General features: G+C 33.7%; 1 protein-coding gene across 50 annotated transcripts in view; it reads right to left on the bottom strand.

The window, feature by feature from the left end:
- The window catches only part of RIMS1 (regulating synaptic membrane exocytosis 1), a 538,768-nt gene that overhangs the window by 210,987 nt on the left and 305,946 nt on the right, over positions 1-21,835 (bottom strand). For all 50 annotated transcript variants that reach the window (XM_058306992.2, XM_058306985.2, XM_058306986.2 and 47 more), the window contains one exon: positions 2,035-2,102. In XM_058306992.2, the coding sequence (XP_058162975.1) occupies positions 2,035-2,102 (68 nt within the window). The remainder of the gene's footprint in view (positions 1-2,034; positions 2,103-21,835) is intronic.

Raw genomic sequence — 21,835 nt, 5'->3', positions numbered from 1 at the left:
ATAAAATAAATAAATAAATGTGTTTTAAAAATCTTCTTTGAATGCTTGGTAGAATTCACCTGTGAAGACAGCTGGTCCATGGCTTTTCATTTTAGGTCAGTTTCTGATAACTGTTTCAGTCTCTACTTGTGATTGGTTTGCTGTGGTGTTCCATTTCTTCTAGGGTCATTATAAGTTGTTCACATGTTCCTAGGAATTTGTCCATTTCATCTACATTGTTTAGTTTGTTGTTATACAGTTGTTCATAGTATCCTCTTATTATCTCTTTTATTTTGGTGGGGTCAGTAGTAACATCTCCATTTTCATTTCTGATTTTATTTATTTGTATCATGTCTCTTTTTTTAATTCTGCTTTTCATTCCCATAATATCTGTAATTTTTCTGTATTTCATTTCAAACTCTTCTTGGCACTCACCTACTGTCTGCTTAATATCCTTCATCTCTTTAGCCATCTCATCAAATTTATTAAGGAGATTTGTTTGAAACACTTTGATTGGTTGTCTCAACTCCTTTATGTCTTCTGGAGGGTTAGTTTGTTCCTCTGACCAGGCCATATTTTCCTGTTTCTTGGTCTGGCTTGTAATTTTTTGTTGCTGTCTTAGAGTCTGATTTTTTTGATTGTTTATTTTGGACTCAGTTTCTCTCTTTAGTCAAGGGCTTTCTATTCGATTGGCTTTATGCTACAGCCCCTCTTTGATCCTTAATATAAATTATTTTGGAACTTCATAGTGGCTCATGTTTAGCCAATCTCAATTTTTCAGCTTTTTTTCATCTGTTTCTTGCCCTTTTCCCCTTGCTAGTGGAAGAATAGGGGTTGAGGATGTGGTTGGTACTGTAAGCTACGGAGACTGAATATGCCGACGTTGCCTCAGGAACCTATGAAACTTCTCCTACTTTTCACCTCTCCCATGGGTAGGGCAGAGCTGGAGACATGTGCAGTAACACAAGACATGGAGGTCAAGTTCTGTAGATGCCCAAAGAGACTGAAGAAGTTCCACAAGTGCACAACAGGAAATGGAATCACAAATGTACACAACAATCTTGTCCATGTGGGCCTAAATAAAGCCCTGAAGTTGCCTAGAGAGACTGAGGGAGCACTGCCCCTCCTCCTAGCTCGTTGGTGGTGCGGATGGAGCCTGTAGCACATCCAACAGTCTAGTTCCTGTGAGCTGAAAGTGAATACAGATTGCTGGTGCAGGTCCGTCAATCTTCCTCCCTGCCAGAGGTGGGGCTGCAGCCCAGGCTAGGGCAGCAATCCAACCTGGGTGGAAAGAAGCCATTCCCTACCATCACTGTGATTTTCAATCAGCCCTGTTACTCCTCATACCAGGGGTGGAGTTAAAATAAAGACTACCGGCCTCTTTCTGACTTGGTCAGGTTCAAACTTTAGCAGTACTTAGGATTGGAGTTTAGCAGGCTTAATTTAATAATCAGTAGCTGAAGACAGTGCATGACTGTCTCTTCCTCCCCCATTTTTGGGAAATGGAGCTCCCAACTCCAGCCAGGGAACAGCTCCTGAGTCGTCTTGCCCAGTCAGTGGGGGATGGACACGACCTCCGTGGTGGAGAGTGCTCTACTCATGAATCTTCACTGAAGACGGGTAGTCTCCTCCAGCCTTTCTTTCAAGGATATTGTGGGATACACTTCTGGTCTCCAGGGTCCCCCAAACAGGTGATTTAGATAGCTCTGGCTGATTACTAACTGCACTGTAGGACAAGTTGACTCTTAGAACACTACTCTGCCACCATCTTGCCTCTCCTCTGTATTTTGAGATTTTATTAACATTGATATCCTTAACTAAATAATAGCTCATTAACATAGTCATTATGTAATAATTACTTTTTACTTAAAATTTCTTAGAACTATTTAGTGATATTTAGATGAGTTTTTTTTCCCTTCAAAATGTACTGTCTTAAAAGAAACCCATATTTTATCTCTTAAAGTAAGAATAATATCTATGACATATCAGAGCAAAGGACAATGAACAGCACACATTGTACCTGATGACCAAACACTCTCTTCCCAGAAAGCTTACCGAACTAATAGGTGATGTTTCCCGGCTGTGCCACGTGGCGGGATCCAACCAGTAATAATCCAAGTCACCTACAGAACAGGAAAATAATGAAAAGTGTAGTGACTTACATAGTAAAGTATTGCTTTAAGATTGACTTCTTCAATCTATAAAGGTTTGTGATATCATAATTTTGTGTGTGTACATCCCAGAATGATACATACCTACAACGTAAAAGCTGTGACCAGCATCACTGAATGAATGTGTATTACAAATGCACTTCATATAATAGGAGGACTACCTTTTCCCCTCATTAATCAGCCTAGAAATACTTACTCATAAACAGTACAGGAAAGAAAAAGGCTATCCATACCAAGACTCAGCCTGCCATGCAGTGATGCTGGATAAAATTTTATTTATTGAACTGAGACAAATATTAAAATTTAGTGTCTCCCTTTCTACTTTTCTAAACTATATCATATCTTTCAAAATTATTCTCTTATTTCTATCATTTTCCCTTACCAAATGAAAAACATGACATACATTTTAGGACAGTGACGAATAAACTAAATTTTAAGAATAACTTTTAGCAGAAGAGTACAAATAACAGAATATTTTATTTTATTAAAACAATCTAAATATTTTTAAAATCCTAACTTTGTAAACATGTACTTATAAAGCTTAAAGATTCTGATTTTGATTTTTTGGCTTAAAAAATACAGTGCCAAATAAAGCATATGGCAAAAATAGGGAGATTTTAATGGAAAGCAGCAGTGCTACCAGTATTTGCAAAGAAGGCGGCCAGAGAAAAAGTGGTCGACCCTCCTAAGAACATCCTATTAAGGATGCAGGGTTATGGAGTAAATGTACTTTCACATTTTAAGTGGATTAAATCAATGGAAAAATTTTCCTCACGGACCCTGAAAGAGGAAAACCAAGAGAGTGAGTAAAGCATGCCACCCAATGTGGAGACATTTAGGTGACTATTGGGAAAAGAGTTGTGGCTAATCCTCGTGAAGATCATAAGGGAAGGATTTTATACAATGATAGATAGGCTAGGTAGGCCGAAGATAGGTAGCATAAAAGAAATGCACTAAAAAACAATAAAACAATTTTTAAAATCTGTAGTTATAAAAAGACAATACATGTCAGTTTCTTATTAATTTATCACTAATGATAATTACTTTATCAATTTCTTAGTAATTTCTTTTCCCTTTGACATATCTTAGAAATGCTGAAGGAGAATTTTGTTATAATAAAGAACATACTATAATAAATATAATAGATATAATAGATACTGTAGATGACAGTAGCATATATTATGAAGGAATGAATACGAGAAATGACATTCGCAAAAACTATTCTGTTAAAATTTAGTCCTCATCTCTTTCAAAATCACATATTTTAAAATGTATATATGGCTTAATGCCAAAGATTACAGATTTGTCCTCTTCTACTAGACCACCTTATTTAATGGACTATAAGGAAGTTGTGAAATGTCCTTACATTTATGTTTGCAATAATTTCACATATTTAATTTTAAAGTCTTCCTGAGTTTAGTATTATGACACCATTCTTCTTGAAAGAAAAAATGTTTTCTAATAGTGATAATAATGAAATTACTAAGTAGCAAAAGAAATGTTACTATTCACAAGGTAATTATAAAAATTTAAAGCTTTACATTATAATAATTATATTATTTTAAATAATATAATGCTTTCTTCCTATAATTTCATACCCCGAAATCAGACCTGACATATTCTTTAATGAGATTCTCTTTGAAATACTGAGACAAATTAAGAACTGAGGTCCTTGGGGAGGACAATTATATTTCCCTGTGGGTGAAACATTAGTCAGTCATACGGCTGAAACCTGTTTTGAAAACAGAGTTTTAAAATGACAAAAATTTATCCTAATATTAATACAAAGACTTCAAGAAAAGAATAGTTCATGTGTTCCTCAATAACTTAAGTCGGCTGTACTCCTTGGAAAAACTTCTGGCCCAGGTCTGAACTCCTCATGTGGTGGTTTAAGTCTGTATGTTTCACCTACTTTATTCTAAGTTGATCTAAGTATACTTATCTGGTGAATGTTCTCTGTACAAAAAGGGCTTCCTATATGCAAAGAAAAGCAAAAGCTGATGATTTGGGTGAATATCAATGATGATACTTGGCATACTCTTTCTTACAAGAAAATTGCTTTCAAGAATTCATGTTCTATTATTTATACGTTTTGTAGGATAATGATCTTGAATGAGAATCTGATTAAATTGGTTTGGGATGGGATATGCACATGTCATATATTCCAAGTTTTCCAGCTATTTCCAGTGTGAAGCCAGCAATAATTCTTACATTATCCTGACAATAAAGATTTGAAAATTATTTTTTTTCCATTTGCTCATATGTAGTACTGTAGATATGTACTGAAATTGATAACAAACATATATGTGAATATATACATTCATTATTTTAGTATACAAGAATATCTGTTTATAGTTTTGTACACAGTGACAGCCTCTTAGACATTTTTAACAGTTTCTAACAGTTTTCTTATTGCTAATTTCATTATCATCCATTAAAGTATAGCATTTGTGCTTAAAAGCTTACATAAAAATAAACTCTAAAATCTAGGTAGTTTAAACTATATTTGTTTCTTTTTTCATGTAATTACTAAGTTTTAAAAACACTGACTTTTTAATGCCCCAATTTGTCTCTATAACTCATCATATTGCCCTATTATTAATAAAACAAGTAACATTCAAGAAAATGCACTCCAAAAACATTTCGAATCTAGCATTTCAATTATTAGACATTTTCCTTGATTATTTCTCTGATAGGTGATTAAAAATATCAATTGTGAAGTGGCATAGCTACAAAGGGATAAATTCATGATATGTGCTTGTGAAACAATATGAAAGTATCTTGTTCCAAATATTCAATATAACTCTAAAGAAATTAATTTACTATTCCCATTAATATAGACCTAGGAAATATAACAAATATTTGAGTATACTGAAGTTCAAGATCATAACTACCAAGTTCAATGAAGTGTTATAATTTTGAGTTTTATTTTTGTGAAGACTTTTAAAACAGACTTTTTTCCCAAATACCTTGTGAAAAGGGTAAGTAAACTTAACAAATGAGCACACAACTTTCTGTGCACAAATAGAAGTCACTTAAATCACATAATCACCTTCCATAAGGAGAACCAGCTTTTCCTAAAGCCAGGTGATTACCATTTGATTATATAATAATGCATAAATATGCATTACTACGATTTAAAATTTTTTATCTTAAGATATCTAAGGTAAAGCACTATGAATTCCAGTATGAGCAATCAACACCAACTGAATAAAAAATACCTTCTAAATAGACACTTGATTCAATGTGCATGAGTATTTTATAATTTACAGTTATATAGGAGAAAAACATACATGTAATTTCACATATTAAATATCTATTTTAAAATTTATAACAGCTATACTTTTCCACATAGAATGTGTACCTAATATTCAGCGAGTAAAGAAAAATTTTAACTACACTAAGGCCATGAAGTATTAAAAAATTTTGAATTTCTTCCCAATCTCTAGCAGAAATATACAGCATATTTTTAATATCACTATTATGAATGATGAACTCAATCCAATTCCAAGATTGACTCATGGTATGTTGTTCTCCTTACATAAAATAGGTTGTTTTCAAATTTTCCAAAATTCAAAAAATATTAAATGTATAGACCAAATATCAGAAAACTCAGACTCCCCAGAGATTTCCTAGATCTTGAAAACTTTTTCCCCCTTTTTTTCTTTTTAATCCTCTACAGGAGGATGTGTGGTAAGACTAAATAAATAGGTGACTCCTAAGCTACTTAAAGCACAGCACATAGACAAAATATTAGGCAAAATACGTTGATCGATTGTTTACATTCAGTGCATACACAAAGGCCAACTCAGTTCTCAGAATGAGTTTTCAAGTTGAAACAAGGTAGGGGATTTTTAACACTAAGTACACAAGATTTACTAAATATTGAATACAATGTGATAAAGAAGTTATGCGTTTTAATTAATTTTAATATTTTAAAGGGGCATTTATTTGGGAAACAGTCTTTTCATAAAGTGGAGTTAAAATCTTAACTCCAGACTAATACTATGAAAAGACCACTCTGAATAAGTTGAATGTTTCCTAGTATTTTAGGAAAATTTATAATAAATAATTTAAAATAGTTCTTTGCCAGCAAAGGGAAAGTGTGGGCAAATATAATATTTGTATATATAGTATAGAGTATATAATATATAACTAGGGAATAAATTAGCAATAATTTGCTTTATGCAAAATCCTAAAATGCCTGATTTCACCTAAGTTAATTTAGCAATCAGGGATAAGAATAAAGTATTATGTAATAGGATTTATACCTAGGCATTAAAATATGATGGGGAGATATAATTGTTAATTTCAATGGTTAATAATATCTGTGTAATACTAAGGCATGCTCTATAAATAAAAATATATGTACTGATGAAAACTCAGTACAATGTGATTCAAAATTGAGTTCTTAATTTAATCCCTAGTATAATAAAAGTATTGTTTCTCAAATATTTTTTGGCGATTTCATTCAAAATGGCCTGCCATTGTACACCCCAGACATATTTGAAGGCAAACACTGCATAAGTGGATAAGAGATTTGTGGCCTTGAGCACAAAGCCTAAGGCAGACCTGGAATACTCTCTGAAACAGTCGTCAATAGCTGTTAACAGCTTCTAAGTAATTTAAAATCCAGTTTCTGGTTTTAGTGCAGTGCAGAAAAAGGAGAACAAGCAAACAAACACTGTCATTCTCTGGATGAACGGCATTATCTCCAGTCAGGGATTCACTGGAGTGGCCATTCTTTAAATATATCCTAGAAATTTCACTTTTAAGATTCCCTTTGTTACAATGCATTCTTGCTTCTAATGTAGAAGCTGCAGCACCACTCTTTCTCTTTATTATATAAATTTGCTGATTCAAGTAAATGCATTAACTATTATTTATTTAGTTAATGAGATGGCAAAGGTATTTGTATTCAGAAATTACTTATTTTCAGTGGAATCTCCAGAGGAGAATACCACTAGAGAATGATTAAATAATTGCTTGAGGGCCTGCGGTGCTATCTATATATTTTATAATTTTAGGGAACAGGAAAGGAAGCGCATTATCCATTTTAAGAATGCTAGAGGAAGTATTTTTCTAGTTACATGTATTTGGTTAATTTCAGAGCTAATTTTTGGTTTGACAACACTGCCACCATGCAATTCAATAAAGCAGTTATATGGAATTCAGTATTAAATTTTCTGGCTGAACGTGGAGCTCAATCATCTGGATACTCCCTCAAATCTGGAGATATACTTCCTGTATCACTCTATTGTTCTTTCTAGGATGGGATTAGATAATATATATGAAATTGCTTTATAAACTAAAAGGGCACAAAAAGGCAAGTTGTCCTTCGGAGTATAAAAATATATACTTATTCTAATTATAATATGAATAAGCATTCCTGTCAATTCTGATAATATATACACATTGAGAAGCTTTTTTCCTGTCCCATAGTTTACTTATTTGAAACCATGACTTCTCAGAGAACCTCACTATATTTTAATTTCTCTAACTTATTATTACATCTTTTCTGAAATTATAATTGTTGTTTCTTATAAAATTTATTTAAAAAACCAGCTATTTGTAGTAAAAAGAGCATTGCAATTGAAGTTGAAGACGTGTGATTCTAATCCTAACTGTATAAGGGATGTTATTGTGATTTTATTCTTCATCTCTAAACACATTTTCCTCATCTAATATATGGGGTAATGCTTCATTCTTTAAAGAAAGTTTGATGAGCATTAAATGAGATATGCCACATTCATGAATTGTAATGGACTTCAGAATTAGAGTTTACTGTATAATTAATCACACTATTGAAATTAAGAAGATGGAAATCATGGCATTAACAGATCAGCTTTACAGTAAGTGACTATTTTAATTAAAATATACATAACATCACTAATGTTTACAAAATAAGCCTTAAGTGGGCTTAGAGAAATGTTTAAAATGTTTAAAACAAATTTTTAATTGGCCTGGTATAAAATAAGTACTCAAATATTTGGAATGAAAAAATATTTGTTTATCCCAATTGTTAAAGGATGAGGAAAAGGTGATATCAGACAGAAAAACAGTAATAAATATCTTCCTGTTAATTTCTACAAAGTCAAAACGAACATCAGGGATTCTAATCTGAAAATTCATATTTTGCTATTTCTTATTAACATGAACATATTTTTGTGTGACAATAAAATGTAAGCTGTGTTTAAGCAAAATATTTGAGACTGAATTTTTCTTTATCATCAACAGGATATTTTATTCCTTTACATTTTTCTTCTCATCATTCAAGATATCTCTGAAAATGTTTTTTGTGAAACCATCTGATATTAAAGCTTAAAAAATTATTTGGTATAGATTTTAGTTGTGGAATAATTTTTAATCTTTATATTAAAATAGGTTATAAGATTCCTAACTTCCTGCTTCCTGACATTTTGTTTGCATTCCTAACAATTATCTAAATATTAGTAATAAAAACACAATTGATGGTCATACGAAAACAACTACTAAAATTTTAAATATGTAATAAGACTGCCCTGGATGATGGGGCTTTGATAAATCACAAACAAATTTGTAAGGTTAGTCTCAGAGACGTCGAGAAATAACAAGCTATTTGATATAGTAAATACTGGTTAACAGTTTAATTTTCCTAATATTGAAAGTTACATATATTTAGTTTTCTGCATGAAGCTTCAGGTATCAGAAACAGTCCCCCAACACCATTATGTTCAGTGATATCCTTATGCTTTACCTGTATTGACCTGAAGTTACATACCTCAGAAAAAGTTGATGAGTTAAAAGTCTTGAAGGTTTTAGAAACAACAACAAACTACACACATTTCAAAATGTTGTGCCTTTAGCAAAATAAAATAAGGATGTTCACCATCTTGGGAAATCTAGACAAGACTGTATTTATTATCTGTATTAAATCACAATAAAATGCAGAAAATTCTCCGAGGTCACTGATGACAGGGAAAAAAAAAACTTTCCACATAAAATAATTTAGAAAAGAATACTTTTCATATCTAAATATGACTTGAGGCCTACTGACAGAAACTTCTCCCTCACAATTTAAATATAGAATAATAAAGTATGCTGGATAAAAAATCACAAAACTGAAAATCTTAGGGAAACTTTCTTTTTTCTAGCATAATTATTCTTCACAAATAAGAATTTGGTAAGTGCTGTCTGTACACAGGAGGGAAATATTTTACTGCAACTTTCCAACTGACCAGGCTTCCACATTGACACTGAGTATTCCATTCACTTGGGAGAACAGGTTGTCACGTGCAAAGCCTCGGAATAACCAGCCAGGAAACCCTGTGGAAAAAATCGGGTTTATTTGCTTTCATTGTTTGGGGACTGGATATTAACCACAGGTTTAAGAAATTGTAGTGCTGGGCAAGTTCCCATCCCAGCAGAGACAATACAAGAAAGCAGTCTAGATGTAAATATCTTTGGTAAAGAAAAATGTTAGTCTTTATCCAGACTTCACACCCAGGCAAACGAATAAAACAGCATTAATTTGCAACAATAATTTTGAATGTCATATCAATTTCTATCTGCCTCTACATCTCAAAAACATGGAAAGGAAAAACATGGAGATTGGTAAATTATCATCATTTCAGTGATTAAAAATAATAAGAATAAAGGCAAGTGATGATAAAGATGAACTATAAGAATATACAGAACAAAACAGAAGTACTTATGATGGACTGGTACTGGTTTTCATTTAAAAATGTGTGTTAGGCTATTAAAAACAGAAAATAAATTTACATTCAAGTAAACATTTTCGATAATATAAACAGATGTTCTGAAACCAGAACTGCCTCAAAGCAAGTTACTTTAAATACCTTTTCTTTTCTTTTTTTTGTTTTGTTTTTGTTTTTATTTAGTATTGCAAACAAAAATTTATAGATATTAAAGAACTTTTTGTTTTCTCTAAGTTGAAAATTCCCTGACTGGCACTGAGAAATCATTAGGCATAAAAATTTGGAGAACATTTTATATTATGCCTCAGCATTGCAGAGAAAACTGCTAAGTATCCACATTCATAAACCTTCACAATCATAGTCATAGGAAACTAGGTTGCAAAACACTGCAAGGTCACTGTTTTAAATCTCTGCTGCAATGCAAAAGTAGTCAAGCTGTACAAAGCAAGGCACATCCCTGCAACTACACTCCAACTCGATTATCATAGAAGTAAAAACTCAACATAAAGCACAAAAGTAAATGGGGAAAAGAAGCAATATTCACAAATGCATACAGACAGAATATGCACATTACATTATAAAGCAAAATGAGTTAAAGTTGGTCAAAGTCTAACCTACAGAGTCAAGAAAGGAACTAGCTTCCATAGTTCCTAAATATTCAGGTTAGATAAATGGGTCACTTTTAATAAAATAATTTCAAAATTTCTTCAGCTTATCATCAATTTTCATTTAAAAAAACAACAACTGCTACTTTCACAAATGAGGAAACCTCACTGGCTTAGGCCTAATGGGCCTAACAGCATTATTTGGCCTGTCTCAGGGAACTCTCTTGAGAATAACAGAATGGTCCTATATTCCAAAATGCAACCTTGATAGACAATCCTATGCCTAGCTTGCCTGACTGTTTAAAATACATACTCCACAATTACCTAGCCACATTAAACTAGCCTCCAAGCACATTTTAAAAACTATAACCTTGAATGTACCATCCTTCAATATTTTTCAAATTTCTAACTTAAAGCAATATCTGTAGATGTCTTCATGAAGAATATTCAGCAAATCAACTGGTATTATCTAAAATCTATCTCTGAATTAATCTAGAATATTATACAACTATGCATCTGGCTATACTTCATTTCCATACAGCCTCTTCCTCTCGCTGCTCCCACAACTGCTTTTATCATACGGTGCAACATGATTACATCACAGTGCTTACTGTACGGAGCATGCTGCTGTTGCTCAAGACATTACATGATATCTTTATCATGAAACAACATAAAATAAGCCTCTCTCTGGTGTCATATCAGTAAGAATTACTGTATACTTAACTGATTTACTTTTTTGTTATGGATGCTGTATATTTTGTAACTGATGGCATTTTTCTCAAAATATGTCTATTAGAATGTTTATGGTTAAATGTGCTGCCTAATTTTCTACCCTTATCTTCCCTCTTCTTACTTCTTTTTATATATTTGAAATTTATTTTACAAGGTCGTGTATTTACATTTTGTTAGTAATTTAAGCAACTTTGGACATTAAAAATGTAGGTTTCAAAGTGGGAATTAAAATCAAAGTAAATTCTGTTTTCATTAAACATAGATTTTTTCCATCTATCAAACTCAAAATTTCTCTAACTCCTTGGTAAAAACTACATGGAATTAATGTATAGGTATTTGCTTACACATTACTTAATCAGCAGAATTCGGTAAACAAATTTATCTTAACCTATTTGGAAATTTTACAAAGGAATGTTCATCTAGCAAAACCAAATGAAAAAATCTGAGCTCCTTGGCTTTATTCCTAGAAAACCCCACTAGGCCCTCAGTCAAAATTTTAGACATGTTCATAGGCAGTTTTTCTGGTTTTCAGTCCCACAGGACCATTAAAGAGGTACACGATAAAGGACTGAAAGAGTTGGTATAGCCAAGCACACTGACAGCAATAAGAATTACAAGGGTAAAGGGTGGGGAGAAAGGGAAACTAAAAAAAAATAAAAACTAAAAAACCGAAAATTGATTAGGTGTTTACCTGGCACTAGACACTGTGATACTGAAAGGAGCCATATGAACATAACCGCATTAAAAGTCAACATGATAACTGATGTTAAAACAGTATCCAATAAGCAGCAACAACAAAAAAAGATTACTTCTTTATGTCATGTAAACTTTTATGAAATCAGGGGTGAAATTCCCTTTGCACACTTCCTGATTTAAAAGAAAAAAAGAGGTAGGGAAATTTCTAATTCTGCTAAGAGAAATTTAAATTAAAACAATGTAAATACTAGAAACAGTAAGAACAAGTTGGTTGGCAATGTTTGCACCTTGGAAAAAACTACCTAAAATGAGGGAACTGAAGGTGAGTTTTTATAAGTCTAAAATTAAATCATTAATAACAACACAAAACCAGAACATGTAGTGACTTTATCAAGCAATGCTGCAGATTCACTAGGCATTAAAGTAAGGACTTTTTGTTCTATTTATTTTCAGAAGTCATATCTTAATTTTTGGATGACAAAAAATTACGTATTACATGCCCGCACCCATAACAAATACACATACATATCAGCTCTTTCAGCCTTCTACAATCTTTGTTTGATATAATTATCATTGGATATTTTGGATTAAACAGCCATAAAATGCAGTTTGTTCACAAACATAAAACCTAGACCCACTGTAATTTAGTTTTGTAAAATGATCCAGGGAAAAAGTGGAGAATAAAGATAGTAACATATTCAAAGACTGAATAGCAAATTCAAAAAGGACAGCTTCAAGCAAAACTCCAAAGACAGAGACTTCTCCTCATTTCAAACCATGTGTTTCCATTAATCTTTCAAAGGGTCTTTCAAATCCAATAGATATTTGGGAGGCTTTTACTCTGTGCTCAATTTTTCCATCACTTCTTTGTCCTCACTGAAGAGCTGTGATTACATAAGAATCTCACAGACTACAACAAACCTTGCTGAGATCGCCATAACTAAAGGTATGCTCTAGAACTGCACTAGGCTCTTAAGTCAGAGAATCACAATGTATTTGTCAAAAGAAGTCAACTGGCGCAAGAAAGCGACCCTCGGGCAAATCATTATGAATAATAGCAAAGCTTAACTAGCAGGTTCATATAAAGTGCAGAGTCTTGTTCATTTAGAAAGCACTCTGAGTTATATTTGAATTTTCAGTTATTCCTAATCCCTTCACTTCTACCAGTGTGTCTAAAAATCATTTATTTATGTTTTGGGGATTTAAGTTTTGGGTAGATTTTTTTTTTACCATGAGGTGAAATGACATAGCCAATGAAAATATCAAATAGCAAGTTCTTTTTTAAGCAAGAACATTCCGTAGCAGATCTTAAGTTTATCTGTTAACCGTAGATGAGAAATGGCTTACCTTCGTGTGGAGGCATGACTTTTTGTTCCACTGAATGTCAAGCACTTTGTTGTGACCTTTGAAGTAAGGGTTATTACAACTAGGGATATGTCAACTGTTTACATGGTCTATAATAAGGTCTGGGGAATCTATGTACTCTTTCAAATTACATGTAAATTTTTGCGTGCCTAAGTATTTCAATTTCCTTAAATTGTATGGCCCATGATTTCTCCCCAAATTAAGAAAAAATGGTTAAAGAATCCAAAAGAATGAGTGACTCACACTGGGACAGTGCTGTATTGCCAACTTTATCTCTTGCTCCAAGAATTATCCTCTCATACAGGTCCTTAAGTCTCAGGAGGATGCTTTCATTAAGATGAAGCCAGGCACTTAGGAAATCAAGAAACCATACAAGAGAAAATAAGCTCTGTGACTGCCTGTGGAGGGTAATGGAATTCATCCTAGAAAGCACCTTCATGAACGATCAACACTCCAGTAAATCATAAATTTTAGAAGCCTTTAATATAGAACAGGTGACAGAAAACTATAGATAAATGTACTACTACCTCTTCCCTGATGTCACTAAATAATTTCAATGACCTATGCTCAAAAGAAAAAATATAGAAAAAATAGTAAACTTTAAATAATCTAAGCAAGTCAATAGAAAACATAAAATAAAACAAATAAAAGTAAAATTTGAAATGGATCAAAATTGTTCCAATTTGGACCTGCTTAGAAGGTAAGAACAAATTTTAAGAGTTCAGAATTCTTTACAGGAAAAAAAAATGATGAAAGACTAAACAGCCTCTCTTACAAAAAATTTTAAAAAGCTATTATAAGTTTAAGATACATGATAAAATGTTATACCATTGAAAACATGACATGTTAGTTAAAATCCACCAGCTATTACAATCAATATGCCTTCCTTTCCAAAGTCATTTTTAATATCTGTTCAACATTTACAGTTTATTAGAATAAGAATTTACCTCCCAGGTGCTTTAAAAGTCATTTAACTCATAAAACATTCATTTCTGAAACTACCATGTGAAACTAACTAAACATTGAAAATCTTGGTTACATTTTGGCAACCAAGACCAATTCACTTATTTTAAGTCAACTCCCTTCTTCAAGAAAAAAAGATGACCTACTTGAACCAGGCTGTACAAAACATAAACCCATTTTACTAGCCTACAAATTTTAAGACATGGCAATAAGTATTATGACTTCTTGACTACTGATGTTATCTTATATACTAACTACTAATTATTTCATTGATTTCTTTCTCTTATAAATTGACATGCATTTTCCCATTTTTTTGGCCTTAGAAATTTGAGAGAACCAGAAGCTATTTATTTTATTTTTAAAAGTGTCCCTTAGTTTACCTGGAGACATACAGGGAAAAATATATACTTTCTGCTCACTGAGATCAATTTGGCTTTGTTTTCCAAATGACTTCCACAATCTAACAGAAATCTCCCCAGGTACATTCGTAGGCAATACTTCAAAATGAATATAGCTCACTCTCCTGAAGAGCTTTCTAAACATGTACTAATAACTAATAGCACCACATGAAATCAGAAAAGTGGAAGAGGCCTAAGAGGACAACCTCTACACAATGGAGCATCACCTTACTAATAAAGTTATTGTCCTCATAAATATATGCATGGGTACTATAAATCAACAGACTGGTTCCTTAGAGATAGAGAAATCAATCACAGTGTTTTCCTCATGTGCATGTGTGAGAGCTTGAGCCATCACTGTCTTAGCCTTCCTCTTAAAATGGCGGGTGCCTACACAAGCAGAACCATGAAGACAAGATTCGTGATCTTTATCAACCAGCAATTATTAGCCACTCTAGAAGCACAGGATACAATTTAAAATAACACCCTTCTAATCTCACTAAGGAACATAGTTAGTCAAGACTCATGGATAACTAACACTTGATAGGCAGCAACCTGATTCATACTTTTGCCAGTGGAAGATGGCTGCTTCTTTTCCAGTAGTCTCTGATCCTTTGGACTTGGAGCTTGTCCTCAGCAAGAACTGAACTCCCAGAGAGACATCTGCTGAGAAGAGTAAGGCAGGAGCTTTCCTCCGCCATGTTCAGCAGATGAGCAAGAGGGAGCAGAGCACCTGTCCCCGACAGGTTTTCTGAAAGCACTAGCCCCTCTCTGCATCCAGGGCTTTATCCTGCTGCAACACAACATGTGATGCTTCTCCTCTCTCCCCAGCAGGGCAGTCTAACAGCACAGTGCCCTCAGGACACCTAAAGCTTGCCCACCATGTACTGAGCACAATAGTTACAATGGAGCTAAGAATTCAACTTAAAAGAGCCATAACCTTCCTTTCTAAAATCCTCAGCTGATAAAATACTACAAAAGAGGAAAAAGGGAGGGAGGGAGAGAAAGGGGGAGAGAAGGAGTGAGGGACATGAAAGAGTTCTAGGTTTTATCTCCCTTCATTAAGAAAACTGTATAACTTAAAAATTCTTAAAATAGTGTCTCCTTCTATACAAAAGTTAATATCAGACTATCTTGATCACCTGAAAAATGTTATGGCATTCCCACCTAGAATAATCAGTGGGATTATTAATAATAGCCTTTTTCTAAATCGGAAAAACAGAAACAGAGGCCAAAAGGAATTACTTATTACTCTTTTCACCCAAGGTCACACACTCTAAACTCTGTACAACAGAGTACATTTCCCTTTCCATCCTTCTGTCTGGACCCACTGTTCCCCTTATCGTAACAGCTTCCCTTTAGCCCATGGCTCAATTAACACATAAAAACACAAGCATTCACACAGATGTGCTCTATAGTCAGGATTGTCAGTTAGGAGAAATCAGGCCTCAGCAGCTTCTGTCCAAACACTTCAGAGTTCCTTTGAAATTAAAATCTATAAACAAATATTTCTATTTAAAAAAAAATTAGGGAAATTCAGTAAATTGGAAAAATAAACTGTCTTGGTCATTACAAAAGAAAATATATACTTTATGACTTAACTGTTTCTTATACATACATTACATTTAAAGTTAAACATAATAGTAACATGATGACAGTTTAATGTGGGGTATAGATATACATTTAAAACCTGAAAATAATTTCATATAATGCAAATAGATGATCACCAGTGCGTTCTAAAATGACAATATACTTGTGTAATTTCCATATTCAAAACAAAATACTCTAATTGCTTACTGATAGAATCTAAATGACGCATTTAACCCTTATTATTTTTGGAAATAATTCAGTATTATATTCCATTAATATTATATTTATCCATAAGATGAGTATTATAGCTTAGTTTACCTGTTCCTGAGTGCAACGTATGAAATAGCAGAAACTGTAGAAACCCAGCAAACATAACAGCAGCATCAGAGTGGTTAAATAAATGCTACTGGCATCAAATCACTAAATGCCAGTTAGCAATGGCAGCAAATCCACTATACAATCAAGATTCCACCAAGATGCAAAAGAGATTTTAAAGTCAAGTCCCTGTGGTTCTTGCATTCTAAATCAAAACCAAGAAAAACCTGCAGTATTCAACATTATACAACGGTGACACTAAACAGGCCGTAAGTGCTGCTGTCATCAAAACAGATCTCTGCAGAGTACAGATTCTCATTGATTACCGCATTAATCTATAGTGCTCTGTGCTATACTAAAGAGGTTACCACGGTAGCAAACACCAAAAGCTCTGGTAGTCCCAATTAACCATTTCCAGTAACAATGCAAAGAAGCTGCTACCTTCCTGCATGCAGAGAGGACGAAACGCTGTGGTCTCTAGAAGCTAGCAAAGGAGAAAGACTCAGGCAGATGCTTTGGGAGCTCCTCCTATTACTTCCCCGGAGACATTTCACTGAGATATCAATAGGCTGAGATGACAAAGTCAATCAGAGCTCTGATGGCTTGCGGAACACGGCAGACTCACCTGAAATGATTTGGTTCCATAATCAATCACTGGCAATAGTCCTGCCAAATCTGTGTAACAAAGCTTTTCCTCTGCAGTTTTCCTAAGTAATGGATCTCACTCAGCCCAGTGACAACAACTGGCACCAGGAAGTATAAACTAGGAGTGCAGAAGTGACTGTTGGGAACATAGGAAAAGTGCTTCTTCAGGCTGTTCCCGTATGGCCAGAGTGCTAATGGTGGCTCATCTCCAGGGGGCAAAAGGACAACCCCAAACAGGTTTTGCCAGGGAGCTGGGGGGGAAGCAGGGAGTGCTCATATTTCTGGTATTTTTAAAGATGCAGTCCTTTCCTGATTGTAGAGACCCAATTCACAGTACAACTGATTTTTCTCCAGAAACACAGAATAATTATCCTATCATTAAGTCATCTACAAATACTTTATCTACTCCATATCATCTATTACAGAACAGCAACAATAAGAAAATTAGTTGATCTGAAATTATGACACTCCCCACAATCTCATTTTTATCATCGTGCATCACTCAGTTTCCAGAAACAACATTGCACAATTATATATTTCTTTAATCTGCTAGGGAATATTTATTGAAAAGTAGAGGCAGACAGCTTCTAGGTCATTTTAGAACAGGGATTCTTAACCTTTTTTTTGTTCCACTGACCCTCTGCCAGTCAGGTGAAAACCACGGACCCCTTCTAAGAATGCAGTGGCAGATAGTTTTATGACACTCAACATCAGAGGTCAGAGAAAATAAAGACAGTAAGTTGATTTTTTAAAATTCTAGCTCACAGACCCACTGAAATCTTTCCACAGACCCCTGAGGGTCCACGGACCCCTGGTTAAGAACCCCTGATTTAGAAAATAGTCAAGTGATAGAGGGAGAATTAGGAATCATTTTTCATTTATTTAAACTAAATATGCTGTTTGTTTACTTAAATTACATATACTTGCCAAAAATAATTATCTGATAAGGACAAAAATTAATACTGAACTATGGATCAGCTCATCATCACCAAATCAATGGGAAAATTATCAGCCTCAATCTGAATAATCTGCACATTCTCCCCCTCTTAAAAGAATAGACTTCTTGTCTCTATTTCAAATCTTTGTTTTTTTCTTATCCCAGTACTTCCAAGCATGCTTTAAATTGGCTTAACTGTTGTTGGGGAAGAGAAAGGCAATAAACATGAATGCTTGCTACTTGCCAAATATTGTGCTAGCAATATAAATTCTACTTAACTCCTTTATATCTCACAAGCATATGGCAAAATCAATATTATTTATCTCGTATTACAGATAAGGCTCAGAAAGGTTAATTAACTTGCTCAAAGTCACACAGTTTATAAACAGCAGAGTGGAATCTGAACTTGGCTTTGCCTGACTTGAAAGTCCATGCCTGAGCTTTTTACTATACCATGGTAGCTAAAATTACTTCAAAGCTGTATCAGTTTTTGCTAAAATGCTTGCTAGTGTGAAAAATCATGGTAGTGCAGGCAGGACCTAAAATAATTTATCTCTATTTCTCATATTTGGAGTTGATGAGGAATTTGCAGAGCACTAGGAAGCCTGAAGACTTCTGCTTGCTGAATTTAAGTTTCTTTCACTGTGGTACTGTCATACGGAAGACATAAAAATGTCATGGCCTAGAAATGGACCTGCTGGCCCAACAAGTATACTGAAGAGAAAGAAGAAAGGAAAATCAAAACATTCATCAATTTACTTATTTCCCTTAGTTGAAATTGGCAGCATGTAATTTTCTGTGATTGAAACTTCAGAATCTCTAGCTCAAATAGGTCTACATAGTATCAGGAAAATTGAATTAAAACATTTTAATACATTTCATGAAGCGATTATTGTGCCTGAGTTTTGGAATCTTTCTTTTCTGTATTTCTCTTCCCCTAATTTGTTTTGCTTGCTTATCATCTGGTATGGTTTTATTTCATATCTAAGATCATTTTGAAGGATGTTTATATAATATCTATCCTTCATTACATTACATGGGTTTATATTAATTTGTTACAGTTAAACTGAGATCCCTAATGTGCCAAGATATATGAAAGTTTATCAAATGGTAACAAATTTTATTTCTAACAAAAAAAAATCCTGATAAACCAAGTAGGGTCTCTTAAATAGTATGCACGGCTTTCAAAATTACAAAATTGGAATATAATAACAAAATTAGAAAAGGCTAATGTTCACCTTTTGTTAAAATATCCTTTCACTCATTTCTGGGTACAAAATAATATGAAATCCCATATACAGTAACAAGGGCTATTCACTAAATATAGTGTACACATAGAAGGGGGAAAGAATGCTTCTATTTTCATCTCATCAATTCTGGAAATTATGTTAACATATTTGTATATTTAAAACATTTCTACCACACTGTCCATTTTGAGCCACATGTATTCCTCCCCTGGATCATATATTTTACAGCCCTCCCTCCCCTTCAAATATGAGTTTGTAGCCACTCCAATGATCAGAAGACTGATTTCCCTTAGAAGAGAACACACAAAACTTATCATCAATAGCAATTTTGGTCTAATTTCAAATATGCCATTAGACCTTGTGGTACTGGAGTATAGGTCAAGACTTGTGATTGTGGAAAGGTTTCAGTTCCTTCACGAGGACCCATGATCTATCATTATGAAAAGGTGACACAAACTTCCAGCTTTTGCGCTGATTTTACACTAATCATGGCTCCAACTTTCATGTATTTTCAGTCTTTGGATTAGTATGAGATAGTAAAGCACTGAACGCATATATTACCAAAAAAAATCATGCACAATTAACTAACCTGCTACTGCTTTTTCTTATTTTCATAAAACACTTCTCATAGTTAAATCTTCCTTGACTTGGCTATTACAGAAGAAAATGCATCATAAATATGATTTAACCATCTTACAATCTTTAGGGCTATACTGTAAACTCTATAATCTCATTTCAGAAAAACAGATTAAAGATAAATTTGTGAACTAGAAACTTTGCTCTGCTAAGAAAATGGGATAAAATTACTCCTCACATGACACACAGAGAATGGGAATATTCAGAACAGAAATGTAGATACAGAGGGAATGTTAAAAATAGATTTGTGTCCAATTGGAAAATAAAATTAAGTGGGATTACTACCTTCCAAACTCCTTGTGTATGACTTACCAGCACCTGCTCGTCGGGCCTCTATTGTTTCCTCTTTGCAATCCACAGACCTCACTTCTTCCCACCCTTCTGAAGAAACACGCATCCCAGGAGCACACATGACAGAAACCTTGCAAAGAAGTCCAGCCTGGCAACTTTTAGACTTGCTTTTTAAACCACTTTCAGCTGCTCAGGATCTTATCCAAGAAACTCTTCCATCACTCTGTTTATATTACTGAACCACAACAACAACTGTGTGTCAGGAACAGTAGAAAAAGAAAACTGAAAGAAAACAATGGCAGAAGGATAAAAAAGTCTCTTTGCATGACTGACCCCGGTCATTGCAACCATGATGATGCAGCTACGCAAAGGACTGTTTGGATCAAACAGCTGACACAAGCCTTGGTGGGCCTGGTGGTAGGAAAACTGGTAGCATTTACTGAGGAAAAGCAGCATATTGGCATCTCTGTTGGGTTTTAACCAGATCCACAGGATTCAGGAAATAAGCTTTCTGCCAGATGATACTATGCTCCTAGCCATTCCTTATGTTTACTTATCCCCCAAATTACTCTAACCAGTGTCCCTTCTCCTGCTGTGAGCTTATTTGTGGAGAGGGCTAAATAAAGGATTTTTATGACAACAAAGTGGCCATTAGCTCATAGGATTTCTTTAAACATACCTCTTCTGCTTTTGTTCAGTACTATTAAAATGAATTAAATGGGGGTATTTCTTATTATATGTTTGACTTGTAAAGGAAAAAAGTTTTTCTTTTTGTTCCTAAAGAAATATTTGAAATTAGGCTATCTTTGTACATATTATATATTCTTTGTATATTCTTTTCTTCCTACTACATAAAATTTTTAAAGTAGATAGCCTCTTTCTAATTGCTGTATTTTCCTAGCAGAGACAAATGCTTTTTATTATATTAATCTGGGATTTTTCCTACTATATATGACATGGTGCAAGCTTTTCTGAATGTGAAGAGCAGTACCTTCTGTTAGATGGGATGTATAGGCCTACTTTATGGTAAAAAAAAAAAAGGAATTCTATTTTTTCTCTATCATAATTAGTCTTCTCGACTAAGAAAAATAGGTCCGTGTAATTTTCATTTAAGCATATTTTTATGCATGTAATTATTACATTTTTGGATTTTAATACAGAGAATATTGTAAATAGCAACAATAATTTGCATACATTTCATACTTTTTACAGCAAATTTATGTGAACTTCAAAACGAATCTGAGAGGTAACCAAATGGATAGCATTAATAAGAAAAACCAACCATTTACACAAACAGACATGGAGACTATACCAAGGCTAACTTGTCCTAGGAACTATAATAAATTTCTTAGTGGAACCTCAGATTTCCACTTCACCAAACTTTTATTTTCAAATTAAACTTTAAAACTATTATGACAGCCAGTAAGTACAGGTAAAAGCTATTATAACCAAATACCAATACTTTTCCTGTAGAAATACTAATTACATACAATACCTTAGGAATTAGTTTTTCTTTCCTCCACAGTCCTAGTAACTGCATATGTACAATAAATCCGATCTTCAAATCA

This window comes from Dasypus novemcinctus, chromosome 11 (assembly GCF_030445035.2).
Source record: "Dasypus novemcinctus isolate mDasNov1 chromosome 11, mDasNov1.1.hap2, whole genome shotgun sequence".
Lineage (NCBI taxonomy): Eukaryota > Metazoa > Chordata > Mammalia > Cingulata > Dasypodidae > Dasypus > Dasypus novemcinctus.
Note: the sequence above shows the minus strand (reverse complement) of the source record. Positions and strands in the feature narration are given on the sequence as shown.